At 39.2% G+C, this 17,658-nt stretch overlaps 1 protein-coding gene across 2 annotated transcripts in view; it reads right to left on the bottom strand.

Annotated features, from left to right (window-relative positions):
* Window positions 1-17,658, bottom strand: part of Adk (adenosine kinase) — a 400,940-nt gene that overhangs the window by 272,464 nt on the left and 110,818 nt on the right. For both annotated transcript variants that reach the window (XM_021182427.3, XM_021182428.3), the window contains exon 4: window positions 5,769-5,847. In XM_021182427.3, the coding sequence (XP_021038086.1) occupies window positions 5,769-5,847 (79 nt within the window). The remainder of the gene's footprint in view (window positions 1-5,768; window positions 5,848-17,658) is intronic.

Here is a 17,658-nt window from a genome sequence, read left to right as displayed (position 1 = left end):
TAAACCAAAATACACAGGGCCTTTAGGAACATTTTTGTTTTGACATGATCTGTTATATCACTTAAAGTAAATATATATATATGATTACTGGTAATATCAAACAGAGTGAAAACTACATTGTAACCAAGTCATCACATTCGTTATCAAAAACGTTCCCGTCTCAAAAAACCAAAAAACCAAAAAAAAACAAAAACAAAAACAAAAAACGTTCCCAACACCCTGGAGTCTGATCAAGAAGACTCACCAATGAGAAGCTTTACAGAGGAAGAGCTTGCCTGAAGAAATGTTCCTTGGTTATCTCAGGAGCTATTAGAGTAAAACCTGCTGGTCCATTAATGTGACTTTAAGTTGTTGGTGCCTAAGGGGTAACTGAGCTAATGCATTATGTTAAATAAGTGCAACTTCAGACAGATAGAAGCCATCAAGTAGTTACTGGGACTTGAACTTGGGACCATTGGAAGGGCACTTGATCTTCCCAACCACTGAGCCATCACTCCAGCAGGGGGGGGGGGGTAGGGGGGAATAGGGGGTTTTTGGAGGGGAAATCAGGAAAGAGGACAACATTTGAAATGCCAATAAAGAAAATATCTAATTAAAAAAAGAAAAAGGGCCAGTTCATTTTTAACAAATTGCCGACCGAGAAAACAGTTGTCTCGTATTCTACGTGTTTGCTTTCACAATCTTTCTGGTCCAACCCACAACTCTTTCTGTTATACTACAATGCTGTTTCACTGGCTTCTGTCCCAAATCCAGTTATTTGTGTGCCACCGTGACAACACCATAGTCAAGTAAGCTGCATTTTTGTTAACATTTGAAAGTTGGTTTTGTTGAGACTGTATGTTTATTTTTATACCTTAAACTTATACACAGCATTAAAACTGTTAAAAGACAATCAACCATCAATACAAAATCCATAATTTAATGACAAGCACTACTTTCCTGTTTTACTTGGCTTGACTTCCAGAAAGATTTAAGACCAACTTCAATTTCTTTATTTATTCAAGTCAAGGGTTATAACAATACTGCATCAGGACTAAAGACTCCAAGACTCTAAATATATTTTCCAGACTATATCTTATGAGGAGACAGGTATCTTAGGTCACTGTTTCCTCACTAAGATGATGACTAACACAGACATCAGATAATCTACCAACAGCTACTTAACAATGGAAACACTTCCTGCTATCAGTACCTGCTGGAAAACCTGACCAACGTCTCATAACAAACTTCACGTGAGTACAGTTTTTGAAGCTATACACTTATCCTATCTTCATTATAAATTACAATTTGAAAATGTTCTTAGCTCACTAATCAGCAAGAAAAAAATAGCCAGAAATACTAGAAAAGTAAAAATCAAAAGAAGATGTTCAACTCGACTGAAAGAATCACGGAAGAAGATGGCAGTTCTAACCTGTAGCACTCTTCAGGAACAAGTAAATTTAAAATTAAAATGCAAAGATCAAGTTCTTTGTTTTTATCTTTTTATGAGTATTAAAAGGCTGTCTGCATGTATGTCTGTGCACAACATGTATACCAGGAACGGGGGTCAGATGCCCAGGAAGTGGTTGTGAGCCACATTTCGATACTGGATACTGAGTTGAGATCCTCTTGAAGAGTAGCCAGTGCTCTTCACTGCTGAGCCATCTCCCCATCCACTAGATTAAGAAAATTCTTAAAGAAGTAGGTTAATGTGTTTAGCCCTAGTACTTTTTAAACTATCATAGAAAATAGTATAATTCTAAAATTCAGTATCTAGTTTAACTCTTACAATTTCCATCCAATGCGGGACTTCATCTCCCCTACAGATAAAGATGGACAAATTCCTTACAGCTTCAAAGCCATCCAAATAGTAAACAAAATAAAACAAAAACCTTCCACTTAAACCTATTTCTAATATATTCCCAAGCTCCCAAGAACAAGTGCCTTCTCTAACTCCGTGCTTTTCTAGGCAGGGTTTCTCTGTTTTGCCCTGGCTGTCTTGGAACTCACTATATACACCAGACTGGCCTTCAACTCAGAGATCTACCTAGAATTGCATCCTACATCTTAAGATTAAAGGCATGTGCCACTACCACCAAAGTCCATATTCTCGACTTCACTATTAAATCAATGACTAAAATCTTTTATAAATTATCAGTTATGATAAATATTCCATAAAACAAAATTTCCTCTTCTAATCACTTTACAGCTGTGCTTTTACGGAGCAACAGTTGTCTTCTGAGAGTTTTTATGGGGTGTTTCACCATTACAAGACTATCACAGGCCATGTCTGTACAATCCAATCACTGAGGTACATGAGACTCCTACCCTAAACACTGCTATGAAGCCCATGATGGCATACAAGTCATTAGCATTAAGTATATTTACAGTTTCTGTGCAAATGACACTGCCGTCCAGCTCCAGAGTACTTCTCATCTTACAAAAGAGGAAACTCTGTGCGAAGGAAACGATAACTCCCCAACTGTCTTCCTCCCAGTCTTTGAGAATGACCACTCAACATTCTCTATGAAGCAGACTACCACAGAACCATAGGTAATTAGAAACATAAATTATGGGATAGTGTGACTGGCTTACTTTACCTAATGCAGTATCCCTAGGGACCTTTTATAAGACCACGGGCCCACTCTTCCAAGTCCACCTGCAGGACATTATCTAACTCTAGTTACCACACCAAAGGGCTCGTTTCCACACATGATTACACAGGAGAATTTATACTTCGAAGGCAGAGGCAGGCGAATTTCTAAGTTTGAGGCCAGCTGGTCTACAGCATGAGTTCCAGGACAGCCAGGGCTACACAGAGAAACCCTGTCTCAAAAACAAAAACAAAAACAAACCACAAAAAACAAACAAACAAAAAAAACACTTAAGCCGGGCATGGTGGGGCATCCCTTTAATCCCAGCACTCAGGAGGCAGAAGCAGGCAGATTTCTGAGTTTGAGGCCAGCCTGGTCTACAAAGTGAGTTCCAGGACAGCCAGGGCTATACAGAGAAACCCTGTCTCGGAAGAAAGAGAGAGAGAGAGAGAGAGAGAGAGAGAGAGAGAGAGAGAGAGAGAGAGAAATTACACTTCAAACTATGTGTATTAGGAGAACACAAACAAATCATTGTATGCAGAAACCAAACTCTTGGGTCATGAGGTTAACACCAGCTTGAATTCACTTTAGAACTAGCAACTCACTCTCCACAGCAGTGCTACCATAAATCCTCTCATCCCAGGGCACAAAGTCCCCAACTGCCCATATCTCTGCTGGGGCCCTTTAACTTTCCGTACTTCATTTGTTTGTTTTGATAGTAGACATCTTAATGTGTATAGATTAGGCAATATAAATGTTAAAAGAATGACAACAAAACTATACTAATAGTTTAACATGAAATATTAAAGAACCCCAAGGAATAAGAGAATTTGTCAGTCAGCATTGAGCTAAGAGCTTCCAAACTCTAGTAAGAGAAAACGGTGAAGAGGAGCAGAGAGGCGAGGAAAGACAGCAGCCCTCTGTATTCTCTGCTTAAGCTCACGTGGAGCTCTACTCCTTAGACTTCATAAAGAAATCCACGCAAGGAGGTCATAAGGATGTGGGCATAAGAAACACAAGTGCATTAAAGAACAAATTCCAGACATCTCTTGTTCCAAACATACAGAGAAAAAGATAATTAGAGGACATCAAAAGGGGCAGTGATCTATGAGAGGAAGAAAGCCCATGGACTTGTAGCCTCCAGAAACCTGAGAAATAAATTCTGTTATTTAATCCATTCATTCAGTATATTCTGACATGGTCGCCACAACAAATTAATATAATATCCAAAACCAAACATGTAAGTCATTCTTTTGTGTATGCAGTTCTTGGGACAGAAGACAGGGCCTTGTGCATGCTAAGCAAGCATTCTACCACTGAGCTCAAGGCTTTTTCTATGTACTTGACTTTTAAAAACAAACTACACTTTATTTTGTGTTTTGTGTACTGTGTAGGTACAGAAACCAATAGAAACTTCGAGGAAGAGATTGTCTCATTCCATCATGTGAACTCAAGGGACAAGACTCAGTGCCTTCACCCTCTCTTCACCCTCTCAAGCACCTCGTCAGCCACTAAAGAAAAGGGAAGAAGAATCTTGCACTATGGCCCTAGCTGACTGAACTTCAGCTTTGCCTGCTTCTGCCCCCGGGAGCTGACATCACAAGAATGAGCCACCCACCCTACAAGTTGCAACAGTGTTTTTAGAATCTTAATTTTAAGATAAGATTTTTGCCAAGTTTCTGGAGCTAGCCTTAAATTCACCATGTAACCCAGGCACGCTGGCGTTCAGCTTGTGCTTGCGTCTAAGCAGCTGGTGTTACTAGCCTGGGCTACTAACACTGGATTTTGCTTCTTTTGCTCTTTTTGTTGTTTTATCTCCAATTGATCTGAGCTCACAATAGAAATAAATTGACAAAGACAGTCTTAAGTCATTTCATAATGAAAACAATATTGACAGTTAATATTTACAACTTTGGTTGGCAGAGTAATTAAAACGTACATTTAAATCAACTAATAAAAATGGAAGAAGGGAGGAAGGAGAGAGACAACTCTCTAAATTTTATTTCTCAGCTTTACATTTCTCCAGTCCTTAAAGTTAATTAGAATTCAAAGAGAAAACATTATCAACTAACAAGAATGACCATAGTCCATGAAAATTGAACTATGACTACCTTACTCTTTTTCATACCAACTGGAGCTTGAAAATTAACATTAAATCTTAACATCAGATTAGTGGTTTATTCAGACTATATTTAAAAATGTGTTTATTTCAGTATCTACTGAATGCTTGGGCTATTTTTAAAATATATAGATTCATATACAAATAAATATATACATGTATTTATTAATACATAAAACACACACTTAGATGTTAACATATAAACAGATTGGCCAGTTTTGATGGTCCATGCTTTTAATCTCAGCAAGCACTCAAGAGGCTGAAGCATACAGATCAATAAATTTGACATGGCAAGTTCCAGTCAGAGCTACATAGTGAGACCCTATCTTTTATAAAAAACAAAGCAAACAAAAAGATACATATTTTTATCCATGTATTTATATAATAAAGAATGTTAATATGCTATAGCAATATCCTTTCTCTACATCATATAGAATACAAAATTCATAGAGTTTTGTTATGTTTGGAAATGGGGTCATGTTGTGTTTCCCAAGCTAGCCTCATATCTCTGATTCTCCTTACGTGCATCAGCCTGGAAAATGTCTCAAATTACAAGTGGATGTAATCACCTCTATAAAATGAACAGATTTTTGTTACATTAACTAAGTTAGTGCCTGTCATTCTAGTGCTCCATAACTCTGAGGCCCAACTAGTTCACACAGGAAGCTCTAGGCCATCCAAGTCTACAGAGCAAGACTCTACTTTCAAGTAACAGAAGGCAGCACTGAGCCACCGAAGGATGAAGGATGAATTTTGCAACGTAGTTGACATTGTATGTAAACAAAAAAACATTTCACTTATAAAAGAAAAATTAGGGTCATCCATTAAATATTAAGTTCTACTAAATTATAACATGTAAAAATAACAGTAATAAATAAACATACTGAATTATTTCCAAGCTTATCAATAAAGGCAAGTTATAATTCTTATTAGATGTTCTGTTAAAGACTCAAATGAAAACAAACAAGTGTTTTGTGAAAATAAAATTGGAAAGTATTATGTAAAGTAACCAAAAGTTTAGAATTATTTTGATACATTGTTACTTAAAAATTTTAAATTTAAAATAAATAACTAACCTGAGCCACTTTCATTGAATTCTGCGTAGAGCCACCAGCATGATATTCAACTTTGAATTTTTTTACAAGTTCATCAAACCTACAATAAAACCACAGTAGAAGGTAAATTAAAATTAGCATGTCGGTTTTTCACAACCTGCAAATTCTTCTAAATAAATATAATTAGTGGGATCTTAAAATTATGTATTTTCATTCAAGAAATTAATTTCTTCAGTAAATATATAATTTTAAGAATCTAAAATATATACTGTCTGAACTTAACCATTATACTAAATAGACAGTAAATTGGCCAGATGAAGGTCACATATGTTGGCTTTTCAAAGCCAGAATCCTGTGGATGGGACTGTGTATGCCTGCAATCCCAGGGGATAAAAACACGATATCAAAAGCCGAAGGTAATTCAGGTCACATAGCAAGATCAAGGGCAGCCAGGGCTATAGGACACCCTGCCTCAAAAGCAAAACAAAACAAGAACAAAAACTTCATCTGAGAATTATATGAAATTTAAAAATATGCATTTTTTCTTATTCACAGAGTTTTCTACAGGAAACGAAATGCCCTTGCAGTCATTATGAAAGACCTAGAAATTGTACCTTTACATTTCAAAATAGATGAGGACACACGCCTTCAATCTAATTCCACATCTTCTTGAATTTCAAAATTTATGTTTTATATGACATGAAAAAAATTGAAATTAAAACAGAATTTCAAGGGTACAACAAAATAACATATTCTAACAAAAATCAAATATAAGAAACAGGTAGTAATGGAAAACACAGTAAAAATATGGGTTTTAAGCATTGTATTTGTAAAACTACTCCCACCTTAAGCTCAGAGATGAATTTAAGAGTTTGATCTGCCATACGGAAGCTCTTGTAGGAACAGGATAAAGATCCTCAGACTACACAGAAATGAGAATTAGCTTGCTCTACTTCTTTTATTTCCTCAACCTTCCTATTTTCCCTACTTCCTTCCTTCCCACTTTCCTTATTTTCTCCTAACAGTTCTAAGTTATAATGTGTTAGGCAGAGAGCACATGAGAGACGCTAAGGTCAACAAACAGCATACACACAGAGAGTGAGTGCACTTCACACAAACATATTCACTCACTTAAAATACACCACAGTTATGTTCATGTTTGTGTATCCCTGGGTTTTTGTTTTTCCATACGAAGTTGAGAATTGTTCATTCCATGTCTGTGAAAAACCGTGTTGGAATTTTGATGGGAATTTCTTTGATTCTGTAGATTGTTTTTGGTAGGATGGGTATTAAGATTCTTTCACGCAAAATACTTTCAGGCTCCTGTACTTCATTCAACGTCTGGGAAGTGGAACCCTTGAAAGGATTGGTAGGACAAAGTGTGAAAGCCGGGGTAGAATTTGGAGTTGTAAAAGCTCAAGCCAGGCCCAGCTGCTCTCCCTCGCCTTCTGCTACACGAATATCTAGATGTAGAACTCCCAGTTTCTCCAGTACCATAACTGCCTGCAGGCCGCCATGCTCCCCACCATGATGATTATGGACTAAACCTCTGAAACTGGAAGCAAGCCCTAATTAAATGCTTCCCTTTACAAGAGTTGCAGTGGTTAGGCATCTCTTCACAGCAACAGAACACTGCCTAAGAGAAGAATTTTATCTGTAGTAGTGTTTATTTTACCACATTTATTGATGAATGTATCTGTCAGGGATACTTAAATTACTTCCATTTTTTTCCTATGAATGCATGCACAAGTTTTGTAGACACATCCAGATTGTTATTTGGTATGTGTATTCCTCTTGACTCACATGTTTTACCTTCTGAGGAACTACCTACTTAGGAAAACTTGATTGTCCAACTATGTGTAAAGAGCCCAAATAGGACTTTCCCAAGAAGACAAGCTGCACAGGCAGTAAAGGAGTATTATTAAAAAAGGAAACTATGAAAGAGCAGATCACAAATATGACATAAACTATGAAAGACAAAGAAAAAGATCTACTTAGGTGATCTAACAGTCATCACTGTTAGATCAGAAAAGAAGACCAGCAATACCTCTCTCCCCCACCTATTTGTTATATATTTCTTTTTCAGGGGTACTTTCCCAGAGAAAACAGCTATAAAAAGCTGCTTAGCTTACCAAAAAATAGAAAAAAAAAAAACCCTAAGCTTTAAACTAAGAAGAAAAACACAATCTAGACTTCTCTAAACCTTCTCTAAACACACACAGAATAAAAATGGAAGAGCTTAAAAGAGTCGATGATCTAGAAAGGAAAAAGAATTAAACTAACACCATTTTTTTAATAAAATAAGCGATGTTAGAAGACAATGTAAAGTTTATTTTATGCTATAGAGAGGGTGGGGAAGATTTTGAAATGAAATTCAGTATCTTTCCAAGTAACAATTTACTAGCTTCCAGAAGACAGAGACACATAGAAGAATAATTTTGATTATATAAAAAAGTGAAGCTTGAGCCGGGCGTGGTGGCGCACACCTTTAATCCCAGCACTCGGGAGGCAGAGGCAGGCGGATTCCTGAGTTCGAGGCCAGCCTGGTCTATAGAGTGAGTTCCAGGACAGCCAGAGCTACACAGAGAAACCCTGTCTCAAAAAACCAAAAAAAAAAAAAAAAAAAAAAAAAAAGTAAAGCTTTCCTACATAAAATATAACAAATGTAAAGTCTAACATTAATAAAAAGAAAACTTTAATATTCATCAAGTCTATCTCTTACGGAGATCCAGAGAAATGTACAATGAACAGAAGAAAAAACTTATAAAAGCTGAAAAGCAATGAGCCCCTCGCTAGTAATCAAATGCATCCCTCCTTAGTAACCCAATACTTCTATAGTTTCCTTCACAAAGCACGTAGTTAAGTGTATAACCTATATTCTGGATTAACAGAAATCTGAAAATGTTGACGAATGACAGTATTAGTGACAGAAACCTTCAAAAAGTAATTTGACAATATACACCCCAAACCAACCAACCAATTGAGCAATTAGTCAACCAGTTTATCCTTCTTCTTCTACCTCCCTCCCCAACATAATTATTATAAAAGTCTATTTCTGGGGCACTTTCCCAGAGAAAACTGTGAAACATAAAAAGTTCTGTGTAAAAAGCTGCTTATCCTCCCATGTCGTGCAGTAAAAAATATAAAACATAAATAGCCAAAATCCGCTAAGTGACTCACGAAAACGGCAGACATTCTGTGCAACTATGATTATCTACAGACTGCACTACAGGACAGAATTATGAAACCGTGTGTAGCTGTGACTTACACATAGCAGCCAATTACAATACACAAATATAAAGATAGCATTAAAAGTAGGTGTGGTATGTGACTCATCGCATCCTGTGATTCCCACGATCTGGAGACAGTGTCAGAGAGATCTCTGAAATCCAGGCTAGTCAAAGATACAGTGAGACTTTGTATCAGAAGTAGGAAACCAATAAATAAAAAGTCAAAAAAAGGCAGACTTCCGGCACCCTCCCAGCCGGAGGACAGAGACCTGCCCTGCAGAGAGCGACATCTTGGCTCCGGGACTCCGCTGAACTTAGTCTACAGGTTAGAGTGAGGACCACAGAGGCAGACAGCTTCTGGGACAGGCGGGAGCCACAGAGCCGCTGAGGCAGCACCCTTTTGGGGCCGCAGACATCCGGCACCCTCCCAGTCGGAGGACAGTGACCTGCCCTGCAGGGAGCGCCATCTTGGCTCCGGGACTCCGCCAAGCTTAGTCTCTACAGGTCAGAGTGGGGACCACGGGGGCAGACGGCTTCTGGGACAGGCAGGAGCCACAGAGCCGCTGAGGCAGCACCCTTTTGGGGCCGCAGACTTCCGGCACCCTCCCAGCCGGAGGACAGAGACCTGCCCTGCAGAGAGTGCCATCTTGGCTCCGGGACTCCGCCGAACTTAGTCTACAGGTTAGAGTGAGGACCACAGAGGCAGACAGCTTCTGGGACAGGCGGGAGCCACAGAGCCGCTGAGGCAGCACCCTTTTGGGGCCGCAGACATCCGGCACCCTCCCAGTTGGAGGACAGTGACCTGCCCTGCAGGGAGCGCCATCTTGGCTCCGGGACTCCGCCGAGCTTAGTCTCTACAGGTCAGAGTGGGGACCACGGGGGCAGACGGCTTCTGGGACAGGCGGGAGCCACAGAGCTGCTGAGGCAGCACCCTTTAGGGGCCGCAGACATCCGGCACCCTCCCAGTCGGAGGACAGTGACCTGCCCTGCAGGGAGCGCCATCTTGGCTCCGGGACTCCGCCGAACTTAGTCTGTACAGGTCAGAGTGAGGACCACAGAGGCAGACAGCTTCTGGGACAGGCGGGAGCCACAGAACCGCTGAGGCAGCACCCTTTTGGGGCCACAGACATCCGACACCCTCCCAGCCGGAGAACAGTGACCTGCCCTGCAGGGAGCGCCATCTTGGCTCCGGGACTCCGCCGAACTTAGTCTGTACAGGTCTGCTGACAGAGGATACTCAGAATCCCCAGAAGAACAACCTCTGAACAGAGACAACTATAACAACTCCAGAGATTACCAGATGGCGAGAGGTAAAGGTAAGAATCTTACTAACAGAAACCAAGACCACTCACCATCATCAGGACCCAGCACTCCCACTTCGCCCAGTCCAGGGCACCCCAACACACCTGAAAAACTAGACCTGGATTTAAAAGCATATCTCATGATGATGGTAGAGGACATCAAGAAGGACTTTAAAGAACTACAGGAGAACATGGCTAAAGAGTTACAAGTCCTTAAAGAAAAACAGGAAAACACAACCAACTGGTAGAAGTCCTTAAAGAGAAACAGGAAAACACATCCAATCAGATGATGGAAATGAACAAAACCATACTAGACCTAAAAAGGGAAGTAGACACAATAAAGAAAACCCAAAATGAGGCAACACTGGAGATAGAAACCCTAGGAAAGAAATCTGGAACCATAGATGCAAGCATCAGCAACAGAATACAAGAGATGGAAGAGAGAATCTCAGGTGCAGAAGATTCCATAGAGAACATGGGCTCAACAATCAAGGAAAATGTAAAATGCAAAAAGATCCTAACTCAAAACATCCAGGAAATACAGGACACAATGAGAAGACCAAACCTACGGATAATAGGAGTGGATGAGAATGAAGATTTTCAACTCAAAGGACCAGCAAACATCTTCAACAAAATTATAGAAGAAAACTTCCCAAATCTAAAGAAAGAGATGCCCATGAACATACAAGAAGCCTACAGAACTCCAAATAGGCTGGACCAGAAAAGAAATACCTCCCGACACATAATAATCAGAACAACAAATGCACTAAATAAAGATAGAATACTAAAAGCAGTAAGAGAAAAAGGCCAAGTAACATATAAAGGCAAGCCTATCAGAATTACACCAGATTTTTCACCAGAGACTATGAAAGCTAGAAGATCCTGGACAGATGTTATACAGACACTAAAAGAACACAAATTCCAGCCCAAGCTACTATACCCAGCCAAACTCTCAATTAACATAGATGGAGAAACCAAAGTATTCCACGACAAAGCCAAATTCACACATTATCTCTCCACGAATCCAGCCCTTCAAAGGATAATAACAGAAAAAAACCAATACAAGGACAGGAACCACGCCCTAGAAACAACAAGAAGGTAATCCCTCAACAAACCTAAAAGAAGACAGCCACAAGAACAGAATGCCAACTTTAACAACAAAAATAACAGGAAACAACAATTACTTTTCCTTAATATCTCTTAATATCAATGGACTCAACTCCCCAATAAAAAGACATAGACTAACAAACTGGCTACACAAACAAGACCCAACATTTTGCTGCTTACAAGAAACTCATCTCAGAGAAAAAGATAGACACTACCTCAGAATGAAAGGCTGGAAAACAATTTTCCAAGCAAATGGTCTGAAGAAACAAGCTGGAGTAGCCATTCTAATATCAGATAAGATTGACTTCCAACCCAAAGTCATCAAAAAAGACAGGGAGGGGCACTTCATACTCATCAAAGGTAAAATCCTCCAAGAGGAACTATCAATCCTGAATATCTATGCTCCAAATACAAAGGCAGCCTCATTCATTAAAGAAACTTTAGTAAATCTCAAAGCACACATTGCACCTCATACAATAATAGTGGGAGACTTCAACACACCACTTTCACCAATGGACAGATCATGGAAACAGAAATTAAACAGGGACACAGTGAAACTAACAGAAGTTATGGATCAAATGGATCTGGCAGATATCTACAGAACATTTTACCCTAAAACAAAAGGATACACCTTCTTCTCAGCACCTCATGGTACCTTCTCCAAAATTGACCACGTAATTGGGCACAAAACAGGACTCAACAGATACAAAAACATTGAAATTGTCCCATGCATCCTATCAGATCACCATGGACTAAGGCTGATCTTCAATAACAAAATAAATAATAGAAAGCCAACCTTCACGTGGAAACTGAACAACACTCTTCTCAATGATACCTTGGTCAAGGAAGGAATAAAGAAAGAAATTAAGGACTTTTTAGAGTTCAATGAAAATGAAGCCACAACATACCCAAACTTATGGGACGCAATGAAAGCATTTCTAAGAGGAAAACTCATAGCTCTGAGTGCCTCCAAAAGGAAACTAGAAAGAGCACACATTAGCAGCTTGACAACACACCTAAAAGCACTAGAACAAAAGGAAGCAAATTCACCCAAGAGGAGTAGACGGCAGGAAATAATCAAACTCAGGGGTGAAATCAACCAAGTGGAAACAAGAAAAACTATTCAAAGAATCAACCAATCAAGGAGCTGGTTCTTTGAGAAAATCAACAAGATAGATAAACCCTTAGCCAGACTCACTAGAGGGCACAGGGAAAGCATCCTAATTAACAAAATCAGAAATGAAAAAGGAGACATAACAACAGATCCTGAAGACATCCAAAACACCATCAGATCCTTCTACCAAAGGCTATACTCAACAAAACTGGAGAACCTGGATGAAATGGAGAAGTTCCTAGACAGATACCAGGTACCAAAGTTGAATCAAGATCAGGTTAATGATCTAAACAGCCCTATATCCCCCAAAGAAATAGAAGCAGTCATTAATAGTCTCCCAACCAAAAAAAGCCCAGGACCAGATGGGTTTAGTGCAGAGTTCTATCAGACCTTCAAAGAAGATCTAATCCCAGTTCTTCACAAACTATTCCACAAAATAGAAACAGAAGGTACTCTACCCAACTCATTCTATGAAGCCACAATTACTCTGATACCTAAACCACAAAAAGACCCAACAAAGATAGAAAACTTCAGACCAATATCCCTTATGAATATTGATGCAAAAATCCTCAATAAAATTCTTGCTAACCGAATCCAAGAACACATCAAAACAATCATCCATCCTGACCAAGTAGGTTTCATCCCAGGGATGCAGGGATGGTTCAATATACGGAAATCCATCAACGTAATCCAGTATATAAACAAACTCAAAGACAAAAACCACATGGTCATCTCGTTAGATGCGGAAAAAGCATTTGACAAGATCCAACACCCATTCATGATAAAAGTCTTGGAAAGATCAGGAATTCAAGGCCCATACCTAAACATGATAAAAGCAATCTACAGCAAACCAGTAGCCAACGTCAAAGTAAATGGTCAGAAGCTTGAAGCAATCCCTCTAAAATCAGGGACTAGACAAGGCTGTCCACTTTCTCCATACCTATTCAACATTGTACTTGAAGTCCTAGCCAGAGCAATTCGACAACAAAAGGAGATCAAAGGGATACAAATTGGAAAAGATGAAGTCAAAATATCACTTTTTGCAGATGATATGATAGTATATATAAGTGACCCTAAAAATTCCACCAGAGAACTCCTAAGCCTGATAAACAGCTTCGGTGAAGTAGCTGGATATAAAATTAACTCAAACAAATCAATGGCCTTTCTCTACACAAAGAATAAACAGGCTGAGAAAGAAATTAGGGAAACAACACCCTTCTCAATAGTCACAAATAATATAAAATATCTTGGCGTGACTCTAACTAAGGAAGTGAAAGATCTGTATAATAAAAACTTCAAGTCTCTGAAGAAAGAAATTATAGAAGATCTCAGAAGATGGAAAGATCTCCCATGCTCATGGATTGGCAGGATCAACATTGTAAAAATGGCTATCTTGCCAAAAGCAATCTACAGATTCAATGCAATCCCCATCAAAATTCCAAATGAATTCTTCAACGAATTAGAAAGTGCAATCTGCAAATTCATCTGGAATAACAAAAAACCTAGGATAGCAAAAACTCTTCTCAAGGATAAAAGAACCTCTGGTGGAATCACCATGCCGGACCTAAAGCTCTACTACAGAGCAATTGTGATAAAAACTGCATGGTACTGGTATAGTGACAGACAAATAGACCAATGGAATAGAATTGAAGACCCAGAAATGAACCCACACACCTACGGTCACTTGATCTTCGACAAGGGAGCTAAAAACATCCAGTGGAAGAAAGACAGCATTTTCAACAAATGGTGCTGGCACAACTGGTTGTTAACATGTAGAAGAATGCGAATCGATCCATTCCTATCTCCTTGTACTAAGCTCAAGTCTAAGTGGATCAAGGAACTTCACATAAAACCAGAGACACTGAAACTTATAGAGGAGAAAGTGGGGAAAAGCCTTGAAGATATGGGCACAGGGGAAAAATTCCTGAATAGAACAGTAATGGCTTGTGCTGTAAGATTGAGAATTGACAAGTGGGACCTCATGAAACTACAAAGCTTCTGCAAGGCTAAAGACACCATCAATAAGACAAAAAAACCACCAACAGATTGGGAAAGGATCTTCACCTATCCTAAATCAGATAAGGGACTAATATCCAATATATATAAAGAACTCAAGAAGGTGGACTCCAGAAAGTCAAATAACCCCATTAAAAAATGGGGCTCAGAACTGAACAAAGAATTCTCGCCTGAGGAATACCGAATGGCAGAAAAACACCTGAAAAAATGTTCAACATCCTTAATCATCAGGGAAATGCAAATCAAAACAACCCTGAGATTCCACCTCACACCAGTCAGAATGGCTAAGATCAAAAATTCAGGTGACAGCAGTTGCTGGCGAGGATGTGGAGAAAGAGGAACACTCCTCCATTGTTGGTGGGATTGCAAGCTTGTACAACCACTCTGGAAATCAGTCTGGCGGTTCCTCAGAAAATTGGACATAGTACTACCGGAGGATCCAGCAATACCTCTCCTGGGCATATATCCAGAAGATGTCCCAACCGGTAAAAAGGACACATGTTCCACTATGTTCATAGCAGCCCTATTTATAATAGCCAGAAGCTGGAAAGAACCCAGATGTCCCTCAACAGAGGAATGGATACAGAAATTATGGTACATTTACACAATGGAGTACTACTCAGCTATTAAAAAGAATGAATTTATGAAATTCCTAGCCAAATGGATGGACCTGGAGGGCATCATCTTGAGTGAAGTAACACAATCACAAAGGAACTCACACAATATGTATTCACTGATAAGTGGATATTAGCCCAAAACTTAGGATACCCAAGATTTAAGATACAATTTGATAAACGCATGAAACTCAAGAAGAATGAAGACCAAAGTGTGGACACTGTGCACCTTCTCAGAATTGGGAACAAAACACCCAGGGAAGGAGTTACAGAGACAAAGTTCGTAGCGGTGATGAAAGGATGGACCATTTAGAGACTGCCGTATCCAGGGATCCATCCCATAATCAACTTCTAAACGCTGACACCATTGCATACACTAGCAAGATTTTGCTGAAAAGACCCAAATATAGCTGTCTCTTGTGAGACGATGCTGGGGCCTAGCAAACACAGGAGTGGATGTTCACAGTCAGCTATTGGATGTATCACAGGGCTCCCAATGGAGAAGCTAGAGTAAGTACCCAAGGAGCTAAAGGGATCTGCAACCCTATTGTTGGAACAACATGATGTACTAACTAGAACCCCGGAGCTCTTGTCTCTAGCTGCATATGTATCGAAAGATGGCCTAGTCAGCCATCAATGGAAAGAGAGGCCCATTGGACTTGCAAACTTTATATGCCCCAATATAGGGGAATGCCAGGGCCAAAAGAATGGGAATGGGTGGATAGGGAAGTGGGGGGGCACTATGGGGGACTTTTGGGATAGCATTGGAAACGTAATTGAGGAAAATATGTAATAAAAATATTAAAAAAAAAAAAAAAAAGTCAAAAAAAAAAAAACAACCCAAAAAATACAAGGCATGAACATTTATTGTTACAAAACACCAACATAATTTGGGATAGTTTATGTTTATCTTTCAACATAATGACCAGAATGCTGCATTCTACATTAAAATTTCTTATTTACAATTAATAAATAAAATAAATAACAAGGAAGAAAAATATTAACACTCATAGTGCATCCTTTATACAAACCTTTTCTGTGTTCCATAATTTCATCATGAATACATTTAAATATTTTTATATGAGAACACTTTGATCCATATCACTGAAATTTAGTTCAGAATTTCAGAAGAAGTGCATTATATGAAAAAGAAAGGACATCTTATCTTTCTACAGTTGCTTTTGTAGTTTGTTGATGTTTGAGATACAGCTTCCCTATATAGGCCTGGATAGTCTTGAACTCACTTTGTAGACGAGGCTGGCCTAGAACTCATAGAGATCCACTTGGCTCTGTCTTTCGAGCCTGAGTTGAAGGCCCGTCAGACCTACAGCCTTGCTTCTACCAAAAGTAGTTTTAATCCTTGTTTTGTAGTATATGTAGGAGAGATGCTCTAAGTAATGCTTTTAGCTTTCACGCCACAAGCTCCTTCGTGAATAACAATTGCTGGACAATTAACATAGTTGTTTTACATCTGCTTCACTTTTGAGGAAAGCAAGTGCAGTACAAGGGAGAAGAGAGGCCTCAAAGACCAATGAGCAACACGTGAAGCTGCAGTTAACACACTGGCTGCTTATTAATAAATATCGTGAGATTGTGCACCACATAAAACATGGGAAGCTATCAAGTGCATTCTAAAACGAAGACTTCTGGGAAGACTAAAACCGATGGATTGCCAGCATCCGGCCATAATCAGCAGGGACAGCGGGACCGCTGGGCAGCTGCTAAATGACCAAGTGAATGCAGACTAACAATGTCATTCACAATACAAGCCCTTCACCATTGAAATCGAGGCACAAGTACTGCCAGAAATAAATGCAGGAAAGTATACTACAGAGAAACTCCCCTCTTCAAAAGCATTATATTTATTGTTACTAGTCAAGGCAGGTTATGTGAAGGTCAGCGATTCAACAGACGAGAACTGATGCTAGAGCAAGACACAGTAACCAGTTTTTACTTGTTCTCATTAAAAATTAAAACAAACAAACAAAAAAGCATAAAAAATAAAACCAAACTAATCATTTCGTAAGATTCCCAGTTTCTATTCCAGAATGAAACAGAATGAAGAATAGTAAACAATTTTTGAGAAGTTTTATTTGACAACAGAAATCTGCAGGATTAAATAATACATGCTTTGTGATATACCAACTTAAGTTAAAAAAGTTAGCAGTCAAGAATAAAGAATAGCACTCAAAGCATAAAGAAAAACACGTGCACTGAAACAAGAATGGGGTTGGAGAGGTGGCTTTGTACTCTCTAGTCTTCCAGATGACTCAGGTTTGGTTTCCAATACCTGCATGGCCTGCTCATACCATGTGTAATTCCAGTTCTAGAGAGGCTGACAGACTCTCTACTGGCTTTAGGGGGGATAAATGTGCACAGCACACTTCCGTGCACACAAACAAAACAGTCTTATACACAAAATTAAAAAAGAAAACCAACAGCCACTTCTAATTGCCCATACCACTAAGACACCCTGGAGAGGTAGAGGCAGTTCGAGGCTAGTCTGGGTGCCACATTTGGGCTCAGCAG

Source organism: Mus caroli, unplaced genomic scaffold, assembly GCF_978045245.1.
Source record: "Mus caroli unplaced genomic scaffold, Mus_caroli_1 scaffold_12, whole genome shotgun sequence".
Lineage (NCBI taxonomy): Eukaryota > Metazoa > Chordata > Mammalia > Rodentia > Muridae > Mus > Mus caroli.
Note: the sequence above shows the minus strand (reverse complement) of the source record. Positions and strands in the feature narration are given on the sequence as shown.